General features: G+C 51.9%; 1 protein-coding gene across 2 annotated transcripts in view; it reads right to left on the minus strand.

Annotated features, from left to right (window-relative positions):
• Positions 1-7242: 7242 nt before the first annotated feature.
• The window catches only part of znf296 (zinc finger protein 296), a 34561-nt gene continuing 24320 nt past the window's right edge, over positions 7243-17483 (minus strand). For both annotated transcript variants that reach the window (XM_067974898.1, XM_067974899.1), the window contains exon 4: positions 7243-12946. In XM_067974898.1, coding sequence (XP_067830999.1) covers positions 12095-12946 — 852 coding nt within the window. In that variant the 3' untranslated portion in view covers positions 7243-12094. The remainder of the gene's footprint in view (positions 12947-17483) is intronic.

Raw genomic sequence — 17483 nt, forward strand, 5'->3', positions numbered from 1 at the left:
CTGGTGCCCATGGGATCCAGTGCCCATGAAATGTGGCACCCACAGGACACAGTGCCCATGGGATCCAGTGCCCATTGGATCCAGTGCCCATTGGATCCAGTGCCCACAGGCTCAACAAGAGTCAGCACCTTTAGGAGAGAAGGGGCAAACATTAGAGGGGAAAAGAAATCTTCATAACATGTTGATAAAGGTAGTCACAGGAAGTCGAAAAGAGGAACAGAGACTTTTCATGAGATTGTGTCAGAGTGTCAGATGGCCAGGAGTTCTATGCTTTGCAAATTGATAAATCGGGGACATCGTGACCTTTGTCCCTCGTTATTTGAACAGACAAGGCTGTCTCTTGGACCTAAAGCACTTTCAAATTAAAGAGGGCTGCAGACTGCCAATTGGAAGTCTAGCTGACCTGGCAGCAGTGACCGTGGGTTTCTGATCGAGGGAATTCCCTCGGGTCCTGGGGAGAACAACCAAGGAGGGGGTGTGGGGGGGCTGGGGTGTGAAGGGAGTGGGGTTGCGGGGGCCGCGATTGTGGCCACACACCTCTCTGTACTTGACTGCCCAGTGACCCCTGCAGTTCACAGGTCACAGTCAGTTGGTCAGGTCAGGTCCAATCAATGGGAATCACTGCCTGCTGTCTCCAGCCATACACTGAGGCAGGGACTGAGTGACTGGGACCCATTTCCTTTGGTTTCTCACCCTGCTCAGGTGAGCAGGTCAAAACCCTTCAGGTGAAATGAACATCTGCTTTGGAAATGTTCCTTTTGCGAAAAAAAAAAGGATATTTTCTTTCCTTCTTCCGTTTAGAATCTCCCCGGGGAACATCGGAGAGGTCAGGCTGGAGATCTCCTCCTCAGACTCTGCCTACGTGCCGCGGGCAATGTGTCCCATGCCCGTGACTCCCTGTCTCTCTGTCTCTCTCTCTCTCATTTTCACAAGGGTTCATTCCATGCTCCCAGTAGAGAAGCCCCTTCTCAGAGAGAGCACAGGTCACAGCCCCATTGTCATGGAGAGCATGGGATCAGAGAATTTAGCCCCAAGTATCAGCTTGGTTCTGTCTGAAGCACTCTCACCTCCGAGTCAGAAAGGTTGTGGGTTCCAAAACCCCACTCCAGGGCTTGAGAACAAAATCCAGGCTGACACTTCCGTGAGGGAGTGCTGCATTTATGAAGGATCCATCTGCCCCTTCAGTAGGGGGTTGCCAACCCTCCAGGATTGGCCTGGAGTCTCCAGCAACTGAAGATTAATCTCCAGGACACTGCTGCGAGCAAAAACCCGGGAGAAAAATCCTAGGGGCGTTAAAAATGTAAGCGTTTTTTACATTTTCTTTGAACACTTTCGTTCATTAGTTACAAAAATATTGGAGATGGGGAAGAAAGGTTGTTTGACTGACAGTCAAGAATCATCCAATCAGTTAATGAGGAGTCTGTTCCCTTTCTAATTGCCCATGGAAAGGCGGGACACCGCGAGGATGGACATGTCGGGCGACCAATAGCGGGAGTGTGGGAGGGCGGGGCGGTTGGGGGCAGGAGGTCATGTGATGAAACCTCCAGGAATACGTCCAACCAGAGTTGGCAACCCCACCGTCAAGGTGGATGGAGAAGATCCCACGACACAATTTGAAGAAGAGCAGGAGCGCTCTCCCGGTGTCCTGCTCAACGTTCCTGCCTCAAACCAGCACCACCAGAAACAGGTTAACTGGTCATTTCTCTCGTTATTTGTGACACCTTGCTGTGTGCAAATGCAAAAACAATGACTGCACTTCAAAAATAATTCATTGCCTGCCAAGTTCTTGGAAACTTCCTCAGGATGTGAAAGTGACTTTATAGCAACAGGAACAAATTACATTTATATAGTATCTTTTACGTAGAAACAGATCACAATCTGGTTCACAGACGTAATCTGCCCAAAAAATGGACTCCTAGAAAAAGAAGCAGCTTTAGGGAAGGGCAAACCTCAAAACTGGGTTAAAGAGGTGGGTTTTTTCAGAGGGTCTTAAAGGAGGAGAGGGAGGTGGAGAGGCGGAGAGGTTTCGGGTGGGAACTCCAGTGAGCGCGGGGCCTGGGCGGCTGAAGGCACGGCCGCCAATGGTGGGACGAAGGGAGGGCGGAGGCACAAGAGGCCGGGGTCAGCGCAGTGGAGATCTCGGAGGGTTGCAGGGCTGGAGGAGGTTACGGAGAGAGGGAGGAGTGAGGCCATGGAGGGATTGAAACATGACAATGACATTTTTAAATTGGAGGCATTGGTTAGCGGGAGTCGGGGGGGGGGAAAACACTAGGAGCCAGTGTAGGTCAGTGCGGACTGGGAGAATGGGCGAGCGGGACGATTAGGGCTGCAGAGATCAGCATCAACTGAAGTTTATCGAGGGTGGTTATTGGAGACACCCGCCAGGAGAGCATTGGTCGAGCCTGGAGGTGATGAAGGCATGGATGAGGACTTTAACAGGTGAAGTAGGGATGGAGGTGGACAAAGTTACAGAGATGGAAGTAGGAAGTCTTTACGATGAGGAGGATGTGGAGTCAGATGCTTGTCTTGGGGTCAAGTAGATCACAGTAGCTATGAACAGCCTGGGACAGTGGCCGGGGAGAGGGATGGAGTTCGATGGCAAGGGTGCAGAGTTTGTGGTGGGGGCTGAAGACGCTGGCTTCAATTTTCCGTCAGCTGTGCCTCAGTCTGTGTCATGCTCGCCTCGGAATCAGACGGTCATGTGTTCAATTCCCACTCCAGAGACTTGAGACAAAGTGCAGGCTGACTCTCCCAGTGCCAGTACTGAGGGAGTGCTGCACTGTCGGAGGTGCCGTCTTTCGGATGCGACGTTAAACCGAGGCCCTGCTTGCCCTCTCGGGTAGTGGTAAAAGATCCCAGGGCCACTATTGGAAGAAGAGCAGGGGAATCCTGGCCGATATTGATCCCTCAACTAACATTATTAAAAGCAGATTATCTGGTCAGTATCACATTGTTGTTTGTGGGATCTTGCTGTGCACAATTTTTAAAAATATATTCGTTCATGGGATGTGGGCGTCGCTGGCGAGGCCGGCATTTATTGCCCATCCCTAATTGCCCCTTGAGAAGGTGGTGGTGAGCCGCCTTCTTGAACCGCTGCAGTCCGTGTGGTGAAGGTTCTCCCACAGTGCTGTTAGGGAGGGAGTTCCAGGATTTTGACCCAGCGACAATGAAGGAACGGCGATATATTTCCAAGTCGGGATGGTGTGTGACTTGGAGGGGAACGTGCAGATGGTGTTCATAGAAAGGTTACAGCATGGAAGGAGGCCATTCGGCCCATCGAGTCCACGCCAGCTCCATGCAAGGGCAATCCAAGCTGGTCTCACTCCCCCGCCCTATCCCCGTACTCCTGCAAATTTTTTGGTTTCAAGTACTTATCGAGTTCCATTTTGAAGGCCATAATTGAATCTGAATCTGCCTCCACCACCCCCTCAGGCCGGGCATTCCAGATCCTAACCACTCGCTGTGTAAAAAAGTTTTTCCTCATGTCACCTTTGGGTTTTTTTGCCAGTCACCTTAAATCCATGACCTCTGGTTCTTGACCCTTCCGCCAATGGGAACAGTTTCTCTCTATCTACTCTGTCTAGACCCTTCATGATTTTGAATACCTCTATCAAATCTCCTCGCAACCTTCTCTGTTCCAAGGAGAACAACCCCAGCCTCTCCAGTCTATCCACGTTAACTAAAGCCGCTCATCCCTGGAATCATTCTAGTAAATCTCGTCTGCACCCTCTCTAAGGCCTTCACATCTTTCCTAAAGTGCGGTGCCCAGAACTGGTCACAATACTCCAGTTGTAGCCGAACGAGTGTTTTACAAAGGTTCATCGTAACTTCCATACTTTTGTACTCTATGGGCTCAATTTTAAACTTAAATTGCGGGTGTGTTGGAGGCAGGGGGGCTGCAAAAATTGGAAATTGGAAGATGGCTCCAACCTGCCGAATTCCGAGTTCCCTGCAGACACACCTGTGTGCGCGCACACTTCCCGAATCCGGCAGTCCCTCCGGCAATTAAAGCCAGCGGGATGATAGTGTTGTTCCCATGTGCCTGCTGCTCTTGTCCTTCTAGGTGGTAGAGCTCACGGGTTTGGGAGGTGCTGTCGAAGAAGCCTTGGCGAGTTGCTGCAGTGCATCCTGTGGATGGTACACACTGCAGCCACAGTGCGCCAGTGGTGAAGGGAGTGAATGTTTAGGGTGGTGGATGGGGTGCCAATCAAGTGGGCTGCTTTGTCCTGGATGGTGTCGAGCTTCTTGAGTGTTGTTGGAGCTGCACTCATCCAGGCAAGTGGAGAGTATTCCATCACACTCCTGACTTGTGCCTTGTAGATGATGGAAAGGCTTTGGGGAGTCAGGAGGTGAGTCACTCACCACAGAATACCCAGCCTCTGACCTGCTCTCGTAGCCACAGTATTTATATGGCTGGTCCAGTTAAGTTTCTGGTCAATGGTGACCCCCAGGATGTTGATGGTGGGGGATTTGGCGATGGTAATGCCGTTGAACGTCAAGGGGAGGCGCGTTCCCGACATTACAGCAGTGACTACACTTCAAAAGTACTTAAATAGCTGTGAAGCACTTTGAGACGTCCTGAGGTCGTGCAAGACGTGATAAAAGTACAAAATCTTTATATCTTTTTTCCTAATGTGGGTCAAGGAGTCTGACAATAGTGGGATCGGGTCAGCCTACCTGTGGTTGATGTCACCAAGGGGGCCCATGCAAATGATGAAGAGGAGGGAGCCTTGGGAGATTTCTGTGGCAGTGGGAAGAGAAGCCATTGCTGGAAATGCTATGGCTATGACCGTTCAGGTAAAAGTGGAACCAAGCAAGGACAGACCCAACAAGCTGGCCAACGGAGGAGGAGCATTGGCGGAGGATGGTTGACCAAGGGGGCAGAGAGGTCGAAGGGACGAGGAGGGATAATGTACCATGGTCACGGTCACACAGAATGTGACTTTGGTTCGAGTTGTTTCACTTGCTGTGAGAGAGGCGGAAACCTGATCGGAAAGATTCTCACAAGGAGTTGTGGGAATGATGGGCACTGATTTAGGAAGTGACCTGTCCAAGAACTTTGGAGAGGAAATGGGCTATGAAGATCAGATCGCGAGGACAGAGGGGTCAGCGGTGGGTGTTTCGAGAAAGAGGGTGGTTTTAAAAGGTAAGAACAGTGCTTGAGAGGGAACCATTTACAATGTCAGCCAGCACAAGAACGAGGGACGTGGACATCAGTTTAGTTGGAATTGGGTTAAGGGAGTAGGGGGTGGGTCTTCTGCATAAAATGAGCTCAGAGAGGGCATGAGGGAAAATGGGAGAGGAATTAGAGTGAGAGACACTCAGGTTCAGGACGAGGGCGGCGAGGACTTGGAGGGGCAAGGGGAAGGAGAGGAAGCATCAGAGGCAACTGAATGGATGGTCTTAATCTCATTGACAAAGAAGTCCGTCGCACTTGTTACAGGTGAGAGTGGAGGGGGCAGGGGAGTGGGGTTTAAGGCAGAGAAAAGAAGCTGGGGCTTATCTTTGCTCTCCAGGATGATCACAGAGACCGTGTAGCGGACGGTGAGGCTCCCTCGGGATTGATGTGGTCCAGGCAGATCTGGTGACGAATTGCTGAACCAGATACACTCAAGTCTGTGCCCTTTGGACTTGTGGGAACGAAAATAGGAGGAGGGGGACGGTGGGCAGAATACCATGGGGAATAAGTTAATGTTTTGCTGGGGTAAGAGTGTTAAAAATAGAGGTGAGGAAATGGTTGAGAAAATTGACAACTGCAGAGGTATTGAGGCACATGGAGGATCAAAGAGTAGACAATAGGGATTTTGAAAGTGCAGTTGTAAGTGACTTGGGGGGAGAGTTTTTCTACAGGCGGATATAACCACTTGCATTTATATAGCGCCTTTAACGTAGTAAAACGTCCCAAGGTGCTTCACAGGAGCGATTATCAAACAAAATTTAACACTGAGCCACATAAGGAAATATTAGGACAGGTGATCTAAAGCTTTGTCAAAGAGGTAGGTTTTAAGGAGCATCTTAAAGTAGGAGAGAGGCGGAGAGGTTTAGGGAGGGAATTCCAGAGCTTAGGGCCCAGGCAGCTGAAGGCACGGCCGCCAATGGTGGAGCGAAGGAAATCGGGGATGCGCAAAAGGCCAGAATTGATGGAGCGCAGAGATCTCGGAGGGTTGTAGGCCTGGAGGAGGTTACAGAGATAGGGAGGGGCGAGGCCATGGAGGGATTTGAAAACAAGGATGAGAATTTTAAAATCGAGGTGTTGTTGGACTGGGAGCCAATGTAGGTCAGTGAGCACAGGGACTTGGTGCGAGTTTGGATACGGGCAGCAGAGTTTTGGATGAGCTCAAGTTTATGGAGGGTGGAAGATGGGAGATGGGTGGCCAGCCGGGAGAGCATTGGAATAGTCGAGTCTGGAGGTAACAAAGGCATGGATGAGGGTTTCAGCAGCCGATGAGCTGAGGTAGGGGTGGAGACGGACGATATGTCGGAGGTTGAAGTAGGCGGTCTTGGTGATGGAGTGGATATGGGGTCGGAAGCTCATCTCAGGGTCAAACAGGAGGCCGAGGTTGTGAATGGTCTGGTTCAGCCTCAGACAGTGGCCGGGGAGAGGGATGGAGGGAACAGGGGATTTGTGGCAGGGACTGAAGACAATGGCTTCGGTCTTCCCAATATTTAGTTGGGAGGTAATTTTTGCTCATCCAGTACTGGAAATCAGACAAGTCAGAGCCAGTGGAGGGGTTGAGAGAGGTGGTGATGAGGTACCTAAAGGGGTCACTTTTCAGAGAAAATGTGGAATCCTTTCCCCTCAACTTTGCGTCTTTCCTCTCCGAAAGGCGCTTGCTCTTTGCTGGGGTGTGGTTTCCGTGGGCACCACCCCATTGCCCTCCATGACATACTCGGCTGGCTAATTGACCATTGGGGGGAGGGGGAGAACCATCACGGCCAATCCCCATCCTGGCCTCATCCAATGTACGCACATGCTCACTTTCCAGCAGGGGTCGCTGGTTAGTGACCCCCATGAGTGGGCCTCCCATGGCTGATTGTCCCTTTCCCTAGCCCAGGGGGTGCTGAGGCCAAACACACTGCCCCCTGTTGGCTGGCCCAGTTAACACAGCACGGACCACCGATGGAATCTGGGACCTTCTGGGCGATGATTATATTCAGTGTGGTTTGTATCTCGAGAAACGTGCAGTCTTGTTGCTAACACATTAAAACTGTGCACCAGGGAAAATAAATCACAAACCAATCTTGCTGTCCAAAGCTCGTATTTTTAATTCAGATTATACAGGTTGCTTTTTCACTGAAGTTCAATTTTATAAAATCCATTAAAAACATTTTTTTTTCCAAACTTGGGCTTACAGTATTTTTAAAAAATACTCCCCTGTCCCACTTCTACTCTCCCCCTCTCTCGCCTTCCAGTGCTGGCACTGGATTTCAGTAACAGTGAGGGTGCAAAATTTTCTTTTCAAAAGAAACACCCAGCAGTACAGTTATAGATTAAGTGCCCTATAACACTAGAGTGAAGCAAAAAGAGAGAAAGACCTGCATTTCTATAGCGCCTTTCACGACCTCAGGACGTCCCAAAGCGCTTTCCGGCCAATGAAGTACTTTTGAAGTGTAGTCACTGTTGTAATGTAGGAAACGCAGCAGCCAATTTGCGCACAGCAAGATCCCACAAACAACAATGAAATAAATGACCAGATGATCTGTTTTTAGTGGTGTTGGTTGAGGGATAAAAATTGGCCAGGACACCGGGGAGAACTCCCCCGCTCTTCTTCGAATAGTAGCAAGGGATCTTTTACGTCCACCCGGGAGGGCAGACGGGGCCTCGGTTTAACGTCTCATCCGAAAGACGGCACCTCCGACAGTGCGGCGCTCCCTCGGTACTGACACCGGGAGTGTCGGCCTGGATTATGTGCTCAAGTCTCTGGAGTGGGGACTCGAACCCACGACCTTCTGACCCACAGAGACGAGAGTGCTGCCAACTGAGACAACCGACGGGCACAGATGGCAGCAGTTTGAGATGAGGGACCGATAGTGCTGCCCCAACACTGAGATGTGCTTTCTCCTTGGACACACCTGTACCAGTACACCCAGTGACAACACTGCTATATGTCTCACCCCCCCCTTACCCCCATAGGAAGACAGCGCTGCTCTAAAGTATTTCCCTACCAAACATTAAGTCACGATAAACCCCGTAATCCAAAAAGTAAATCCCCCACAGCGACAAAGTATAACACATGAGGTCAGTGCTGTCTGGCAAAAAATCGTACAGTTTTACTGCAATTCAGGCCCCTGAACATGCCAGTCTTAATTAATTCACAATATTAAACAATACGACATTCAAAATAATTTTTTTTTTCCTTTTTTTTTTCTTTCTTTTAATTATAAATCGTGTTTGACACCAACCCCAAACCCACACAACAGTTATCACAGAGACGGGGGAGGGAGGGGGGGGGTAATACAAAAGGGCAAAGGTCATACAAAAGGCTCCTGCCCACACCCTGTCCTGGTGGAAGAGCTGAACAGCCCGGCCCCCCTTTATAACCTGGGCTCTCCCCCCGTCTGCTTTCGCGCCAAATACGTTACAAAAAAAAAAATTGCTTCGCTCCCAGCGGACCGCGTAAAAAATACACAAATATTTTTTTAAAAATACAAAGGTAAAGAGGATGCAAAGGGATGTGTCTCATCCCAGCTCTCTGAAGGAGGTAAAAATGTTTGCAGACTCTTGGACTCACTGACTGACACACACACACACACACACACTCCTTCTCCTGATAGATGCCACCTCTTGCCAACTCCCTGTACCAATCACCACAACTTCTGCAAATCTAAGTCCCCGAATCAGGCAGGCTTATGGGCTCCGAGTGGCCAAGGTGATGTACACAAAAGGCTCTGTCCTTTAATTATGGCGTGAGGTTATGGCGCCTCTCTCCCCGCACGCGTGTGAATGCACTGCCCGGGCTCCAGTCTAGATAAGGTGGCTATTCAACCATAGAGGGCATCACAGCTGAGCCTGACCCTCCCTTCCTTAGAGGTCCACGCACGTACTTTCCAGCAGGTGCCCTCAGGTAGCGACCGGGAGTGGGAATCCTGGCTGATTTTATTCCCCCCCCTCTCCCCACACCCCCCCAGGCTCCGAGGTTAGTGTGTGACCCTCTCCGGGGTCTCTGCTGAAGTGACTCTGTGAGGTTCTGTGCAGAAATGACTTGGAATGAACAATTTGCCCCTCCCACTGGGAGTGGGGGCACGGTGGGGGGGGGGGGGGGGGGTGATGGAGGGAAGGGGGCAGACCCTCCTCACCACGGAGAGGTCCACAGGTGGGCTGGCACGGAATGGCACGGACTTGTAAATCCGGGTGCTGGCGAGTGTTACCGCAGCGCAGGCCGAGGTGTTTCAAACAACCAGGGGGTTTGATGGGGTAGATTCAGAAAAACTCTCTCCTCTGGGAGGGGGGCGGGGGGGGGGGGGGGGAGGGGGAGGGGGGCGCCCAGAATAAGAGGGGGGGTGGGGAACAATCTTAAAATTAGAGCTCGGCCGTTCAGGAGCGAAATCAGGAAGCACTTCTTCACACAAAGGGGAGTGGAAATCTGGAACTCTCTCTCCCCCCCCAACACCCCCCAAAAAAAGGCTGAGGGTGATGGGGGACAGTTAGAGCTTTCAAGACTGAGAGCGATAGATTTTTGTTGGGGATCGAGGGATACGGAGCAAAGGGGTTGAGGTAAAAGAAAGAAAGACTTGCATTTATGTAGCGCCTTGGACGTCCCAAAGCGCTTTACAGCCAATTAAGTGCTTTCGAGGTGTAGTCGCTGTTGTAATGTGGGTGCAGGTCAGCCATTATCTAATTGAATGGTGGGCGGGCGGAGGAACAGGCTCGAGGGGCTGAATGGCCTCCTCGTGTTCTTGGATCATGACCCGAGCATCGTTAAGCACCAGCACAGTCTGACCAGCGGCTCCGTCCACAAGGGTGGGGATTCCCAACGCTCTGCTCCCCACCCCCCGAAGTTGGTTCCTTCCTGTTCCGCGTTTATTAAAGGGGCCTCGTCCCCGCGCAGTAAAGCTCCAACCCAACGCCGCGAGACAGGGGGCCCCAGATCCCACGTTAGTTGGCCGTGCAGGGACAGGAGATCAGAGATCCCCGGGGGGGGGGGCAGGGCTCGCGAGAGGCAGCGCTGGGCATGGGCTACTGGCAGCAGGCCTCACGTCAGCCCAGGCTGTTATCCCGGTGGGTGGGCCAAAGGAGCATGTGCCCATATCCCCCCTCAGAGGCTGAAAATGGAACCCATCACAATCATACGTTACTTTGAAAGAGGAAACCAACTCAATGGTCCCTGGGGTGCCTTCCCACAGTTGTGGGCGGGCCTCCACCCTCTCACCCAAGAGGCCAATTTTCGTGGGAGTCCGGACAGCGAGTGTTGGCTTTTCGACTGTGGAGTGCATCACGGCCAAGCTGGAACTTGCCATCACCCCGGCCTCCTTCACTTAAGTGTGCATGTTTCAGCGGGGGAATTAGAGAGTGGGTGTCACAGGATAGCGATCGGGGGGGGGGGGGGGGAGGGGGAAGAGAACCCCAGCTGTTGTACCTCCTCCCTGACCCAGGGGCACTGAGGCCAATTGTGGCAGCCTTAACTGAGCACAGACCAGAACCTTCCTGAGGTTGCTGGGGTTCAGCACCAACCCGGTCAGGGGTTGCCAACCCTCCAGGATTGGCCCTGGAGTCTCCAGGAATTGAAGATTAATCTCCAGGTCACTGCAGGGAGCAAACTGGGGAGCAAAAATCATCAGGGGGGGGGGGGGGAGGAATGTTTTGTTTTGCCTTAAACGCGAGCGATTTGCAGAGAGCCTCCTCCGCAGCCCGAGGGACCTCAGGGAGACAGAGGCACACAGGGGAACACTCCACGTGAGGAGAGTCTACGTTTCTAAATGGGGCGCGGGGTCACCAGTTAGGGGACTCTCCCCCTCCCTAAGTGTGTGCCATAACCCATGGGGATATCCCACAGGCACTGCGCGTGTGGGTCTCTCTCTCTCTCTCTCTCTGAGCCGCTGTCTCTTTCTCATCCAGTGCGCGTGGGGCCCGTCTGAAGTGTTTCTGCTTTAAGGCACTTTCTTTGAGTGATGAGTCAATGCTATCTCCACCTTCACCCCACGAGGAAAAAACAAAAACCTAAAAAAAAAAGAAGCGCCCACCGCAAGGGTCTTCGAACTGAGGGGCTCCCCTCCCATTATTACAACTGAAGTACCATCAGTTGGCCAGGAACGGTGCACAGATGGACAACCATTGCTCCCTCCACCCGAGCGCTTCGTCCGATAATGGTCGTCTTCTCCCGAAATGTGCCAGTTCGTTCAACTCTGCCCTACCCTTCCGCCTCCTCCCCCTCGCCAGCTGCCGCCCGTTCACCTCCTAGCCTGGGCTACCCCGTCTCCCCCCCTATCCATCTACAAGGGGCAACGCCTTCCAGGCTCAGGAAAGGCTCCATGGGAGAAACGGCTTGGCCCGTCGGGAGAGTTTTGAGGTGCCTCTTTGCCCTGGGTGGCGAAGGGGTTTTACCCCCGGTTGCTATGGTCAAGATTTGAACCCCTGCACTCAAAGAACGTTTCAAACACCTAACGTTGGGTGGGGGGGTGGAGGTGGAATGGGAGGAAAGTTCCTCTGTATGGGAACGACATTGGATTTTGCAGCGCACAAACAGGGGCCCATTCAACCCCAACAGGTCTAGGCCGGTGATTGTGCTCCACACAAGCCGCCTACTCACCTAATAAACCCAATCGGGAATTCAGGAGAAACTTCTTTACTCAGAGAGTGGTGAGAATGTGGAACTCGCTCCCACAAGGAGTAGTTATGGGGAATAACAGAGATAATCACACGAGGGAGAAAGGAATAGAAGGAAATGCTGATAGGGTGAGATGAAGAGGGGAGGGAGGAGGCTCGTGTGGAGCATAAACACCAGGATAGACCAGATGGGCCGAATGGCCTGTTTCTGTGCTGTAAAACTCAATGTCATCCCTACACAGAGCGACCAGCGAAATTAGTCTTCCACCCGCCCCCATCCCACCCTCTCCCCTATTGCTGGGGGGGGGGTCCCCTGCTGTGAAGCCCCCATTAGTTGGAGAGCTGGGCCTCCCGGAGATGCTCACTGTGGCGTTTCTTCATGTGCTTCTCCAGGGTGCTGTAGATGCTGAAGGGGATATTACAGGTGTTGCAGCGGAAAACCTCCTTGCCCGGCTGCATGTGGGTCTTCATGTGACGGGTCAGCTTGCTACTCTGGGTGCAGGCGTAACTGCACAGCTCGCAGCGGTAAGGCCTCTCGCCGGTGTGGCTCCGCCGGTGGACTGTCAGGTTGCTGGCGTTGCGGAAGACCTTACCGCAGAACTCGCAGGCGTTCCTCCGCCTGCCGTCCCCCCCTCCCCCGCCCCGCCCCCCGCCCATCCGCTTGGGGGTGCTGTGCCCGCTGGCCGTGCCACTGTCGGCCGACACCTCCCTGGGAGGGGTGGAGGAGCAGGAGCCGGCCTTCCCGCCGGAGTTCTCGGAGGAGGGCGAGGCCCGAGGGCCGGAGGGGGCCGGCTGTCGCGAGGCGGCGCAGTCCGCCAGCCAGCGGGAGTAGAAGTTCCGGCCTCCCGCGGCCTCCTCCTCCTCCTCCTCCTCCTCCTCCTCCTCTTCCTCCTCCTCCTCCGGGAGCTTCTTCTCGGCCTTGACCGGCTTGTGGGGGGCCCGCAGGAGGCCGGGGCCTAGCGGAGGCCCGAGCAGCCTCTTGGAGTGGAAGCCGAAGCCGTTCGCCAGGCCTGCAGGCGGTGAGTCTCCGTCGACCTCCGGTTCCCCATTGGTGAACTCGCCTTCTTTGTGGAAGTGTTCGGAGTCAGACAGGGGCTCGTTCCCCTCGCAGTCCGACTGCCCCTTAAGTTCCCCGGGCTGCAGGTCCTCGCCTGATTCAGGCTCTTCTTTCAGGACTTTAATCTGTTGAGAGACACAATTTTACATTAGATTTACGTCAAATGTTACAGCATAGAAGCAGGCCATTCGGCCCACCTAGTCTATCCCAGTGTTTATGCTCCACACGAGCCTCCTCCCTCCCTACTTCATCTCACCCTATCAGCATATCCTTCTATTCCTTTCTCCCTCATGTGTTTATCGAGCTTCCCCTTAAATGCATCTACACTATTCACCTCAACCACTCCTTGTGGGAGCGAGTTCCACATTCTCACCACTCTCTGGGTAAAGAAGTTTCTCCTGAATTCCCGATTGGATTTATTAGTGATTATTTTATATTTATGGCCCCTAGTTTTGGTCTCCCCCCACAGGTGGAAACATTTTCTCTACGTCTACCCTATCAAACCCCTTCATAATTTTAAACGCCTCTATCAGGTCACCCCTCAGACTTCTCTTTTTGAGAGAAAAGAGCCTCAGCCTGTTCAGTCTTCCCTGATAGTTATAACCTCTCAGCCCTGGTATCATCCTTGTAAATCTTTTTTTTGGTACTTTCTCCAGTGCCTCTCTATCCTTTTTGTATCCAACAAATGATAAATGTCTCCGTTTATTCCAGGATTCAGTCCTTAGCGACTGTAAAAGGTTCTCTCTTTATGTTCCTGTCTAAATATCTCCCCCAACTCCGGCTGGGCACACAGACAGTTCCTAGTGTATAGATTCGACCGACACCAGTAACTCACTCAAGAGTCCATTCCTCATGTGTCTTTTTAAAAATTTGTTCTCAGGGACCGACAAGGCCTCATTTATTATTGCCCATCCCAACTTGCCCTGATTTTACAATCGGGAGGCTTGCAAGGCCACTTGAGAGGCCATTAAGAGTTAACCAGTAGGGTTGCCAACCCTCCAGGATTGGCCTGGAGTCTCCAAGAATTAAAGACTAATCTCCAGGACACTGCCCGGGAGAACAAATCATGGGAGGGGGGCTGTTAAAAAAAAAAATTGTGTGGTTAAATTTTCTTTGAACACTTTTGTTTATTAGTTATAAAAATATTGGAGACGGGGGGGAAAAAAGGCTGTTTGACGGACAGTCAAGGATCATCCAATCGGGTAACGAAGAGTCTATTTGCTTTCCGATTGGTGTGGGGGGGCGGGGCACCAGGAGGATTGATGTATCGGGCGTCCAATGGCAGGAGTGCGGGAGGGGGGGGCGATTGGAGGCAGACGGTCATGCGATGACACCTCCAGGAATATGTCCGACCAGAGTTGGCAACCCCGAGTCAGCCAGGCGGTGTGGACCTGAGTAACTCAGACCGGGTACAATTGGCAGATTCCCTTCGCTGAAGGGATACTCGTGAACCAGTTGGGGTTTTTCCGACAACTCGGCAGCTTCCGTGGTCATTTCCTTCTGGTGCCGGCCCAGAAATGACCACATTTATTGAGTTCACTTTCACAGCCGGGCCACGGTTGGGGGTTTGAACTCACGACCTCTAGGCTGCCGGGCCGGCACCGTGACCACACGGCCATATTTACACATGACAAGTGTCACCAGCTCGAGCCTCTCTTCACCCCCAGGGGCACGCGGGCACTGGATAGTGATCAGGAACAGGGGCTCTGGCTGATTTTTCGCACCGTCTCTAGCCTCAGAGATGCTAAGGCAAGTTACATAGAATTTTGCTGCACAGAAACAGGCCATTCAGCCCAACAGGTCCATGCCGGTGTTTATGCTCCGCACGGGCCTCCTCCCACCTTACTTCATCTCACCCAATCGGCATATCGCATTGGACAACACTAGAGTAGAGAACCATTCTATTATTTTCCCTCAATCTTCCCACACAAACCAGCCCAAAGAGGCCACCAATTCCCCCAGCTGCACTCACAACCAAGCTTCCCATTTTTCCTCAGGGGAACCCCGAGCGGCCGAGTCCGTGACTGAGACGTATCCTTCACAAAAGGCCGAGGCTTCAAAGAGGGGCTTCCACCGAGGCAGTCAGGGACTCCCCCCAGGTCGTATTCCGGGAGCTCAGATTGCTCGGTTAGCTGGCACTACATTTGGTGCCCGTAATACTGGCCCAGAGCTCAGATGGGATCTGGCAGCTTCCTGGGTGTGGTTCAACCCATCGAGATAATCCTGTGTCATTGCTGTCAACAGTGAGATGAAAACACATGAGTTCATTTTCATCTTCTGAACAAATGACAGGCTCAACTCAAAACTGGTTTGGTTCATGGAGTTCCGAGCCATAAAGGCCGGAAGATCCCGGGTTCCATCCCCACTGTACACCCAGTCCGACAGTCCCACTGTATACCCAGTCTGACAGTCCCAGTATACACCGAGTCAGGCAGTCTCAGTATATACTCAGTCCAACAATCCCAGTATATACCCAGTCAGACAATCTCAATGTACACCGAGTCAGACAATCCCAGTATATACTCAGTCAGACAATCCCAGTATATGCCCAGTCCAACAATCCCAGTATACACCGAGTCAGACAATCCCAGTATACGCCCAGTCCAACAATCCCAGTATACACCGAGTCAGACAATCCCAGTATATACCCAGTCCGACAATCCCAGTATACACTGAGTCAGACAATCCCAGTATATACCCAGTCCGACAATCCCAGTATACACCGAGTCAGATAATCCCAGTATACACCCAGTCCGACAATCCCAGTATACACCCAGTCCGACAATCCCAGTATACACCCAGTCCGACAATCCCAGTATACACCCAGTCCGACAATCTCAGTATACACCGAGACAGACAATCTCAGTATATACCGAGTCAAACAATCCCAGTATACACCCCAAGCGACAATCCCAGTATACACCCAGTCCGACAATCCCACTACATACTCAGTCCGACAATCCCAGTATACACCGAGTCCGACAATCCCAGTATACACCCAGTCCGACAATCCCAGTATACACCGAGACAGACAATCCCAGTATACACCGAGTCAGACAATCCCAGTATACACCGAGTCAGACAATCCCAGTATACACCCAGTCCAACAATCCCAGTATACACCCAGTCAGACAATCCCAGTATACACCGAGTCAGACAATCTCAATGTACATCGAGTCCGACAATCCCACTATATACTCAGTCCGACAATCCCAGTATACACCGAGTCCGACAATCCCAGTATACACCGAGTCCGACAATCCCAGTATACACCGAGTCAGACAATCCCAGTATACACCCAGTCCGACAATCCCAGTACACACCCAGTCCGACAATCCCAGTATACACCGAGTCAGACAATCCCAGTATACACCCAGTCAGACAATCCCAGTATACACCCAGTCAGACAATGTCAGTATACACCGAGTCCGATAATCCCAGTATACACCCAGTCAGACAATCCCAGTATACACCCAGTCAGACAATGTCAGTATACACCGAGTCCGACAATCCCAGTATACATTCAGTCCAACAATCCTAGTATACACCGTGTCCGACAATCCCAGTATGCACCGAGACAGACAATCCCAGTATATACCGAGTCAAACAATCCCAGTATACACCCAGTCCGACAATCCCAGTATACACCAAGTCAGACAATCCCAGTATACACCCAGTCCGCCAATCCCAGTATACACCCAGTCCGACAATCCAAGTATATACGCAGTCCGACAATCCCAGTATACACCGAGACAGACAATCTCAGTATACACCCAGTCCGACAATCCCAGTATACACCGAGTCCGACAATCCCAGTATACACCCAGTCCGCCAATCCCAGTATACACCCAGTCCGACAATCCAAGTATATACGCAGTCCGACAATCCCAGTATACACCGAGACAGACAATCTCAGTATACACCCAGTCCGACAATCCCAGTATACACCGAGTCCGACAATCCCAGTATACACCCAGTCCGACAATCCTAGTATACACCCAGTCCGACAATCCCAGTATACACCGAGTCCGACAATCCCAGTATACACCCAGTCCGACAATCCCAGTATACACCCAGTCCGACAATCCCAGTATACACCGAGTCAGACAATCCCAGTATACACCGAGACAGACAATCCCAGTATACACCGAGTCAGACAATCCCAGTATACACCGAGTCCGACAATCCCAGTATACACCGAGTCCGACAATCCCAGTATACACCGAGTCAGACAATCCCAGTATACACCCAGTCAGACAATCTCAGTATACACCCAGTCCGACAATCCCAGTACACACCCAGTCCGACAATCCCAGTACACACCGAGTCCGACAATCCCAGTATACACCGAGTCAGACAATCCCAGTATACACCCAGTCAGACAATCCCAGTATACACCCAGTCAGACAATGTCAGTATACACCGAGTCCGATAATCCCAGTATACACCCAGTCAGACAATCCCAGTATACACCCAGTCAGACAATGTCAGTATACACCGAGTCCGACAATCCCAGTATACATTCAGTCCAACAATCCTAGTATACACCGTGTCCGACAATCCCAGTATGCACCGAGACAGACAATCCCAGTATATACCGAGTCAAACAATCCCAGTATACACCCAGTCCGACAATCCCAGTATACACCCAGTCCGACAATC

The sequence above is a fragment of the Heptranchias perlo genome, chromosome 41 (genome assembly GCF_035084215.1).
Source record: "Heptranchias perlo isolate sHepPer1 chromosome 41, sHepPer1.hap1, whole genome shotgun sequence".
In the NCBI taxonomy this organism is placed as follows: Eukaryota; Metazoa; Chordata; class Chondrichthyes; order Hexanchiformes; family Hexanchidae; genus Heptranchias; species Heptranchias perlo.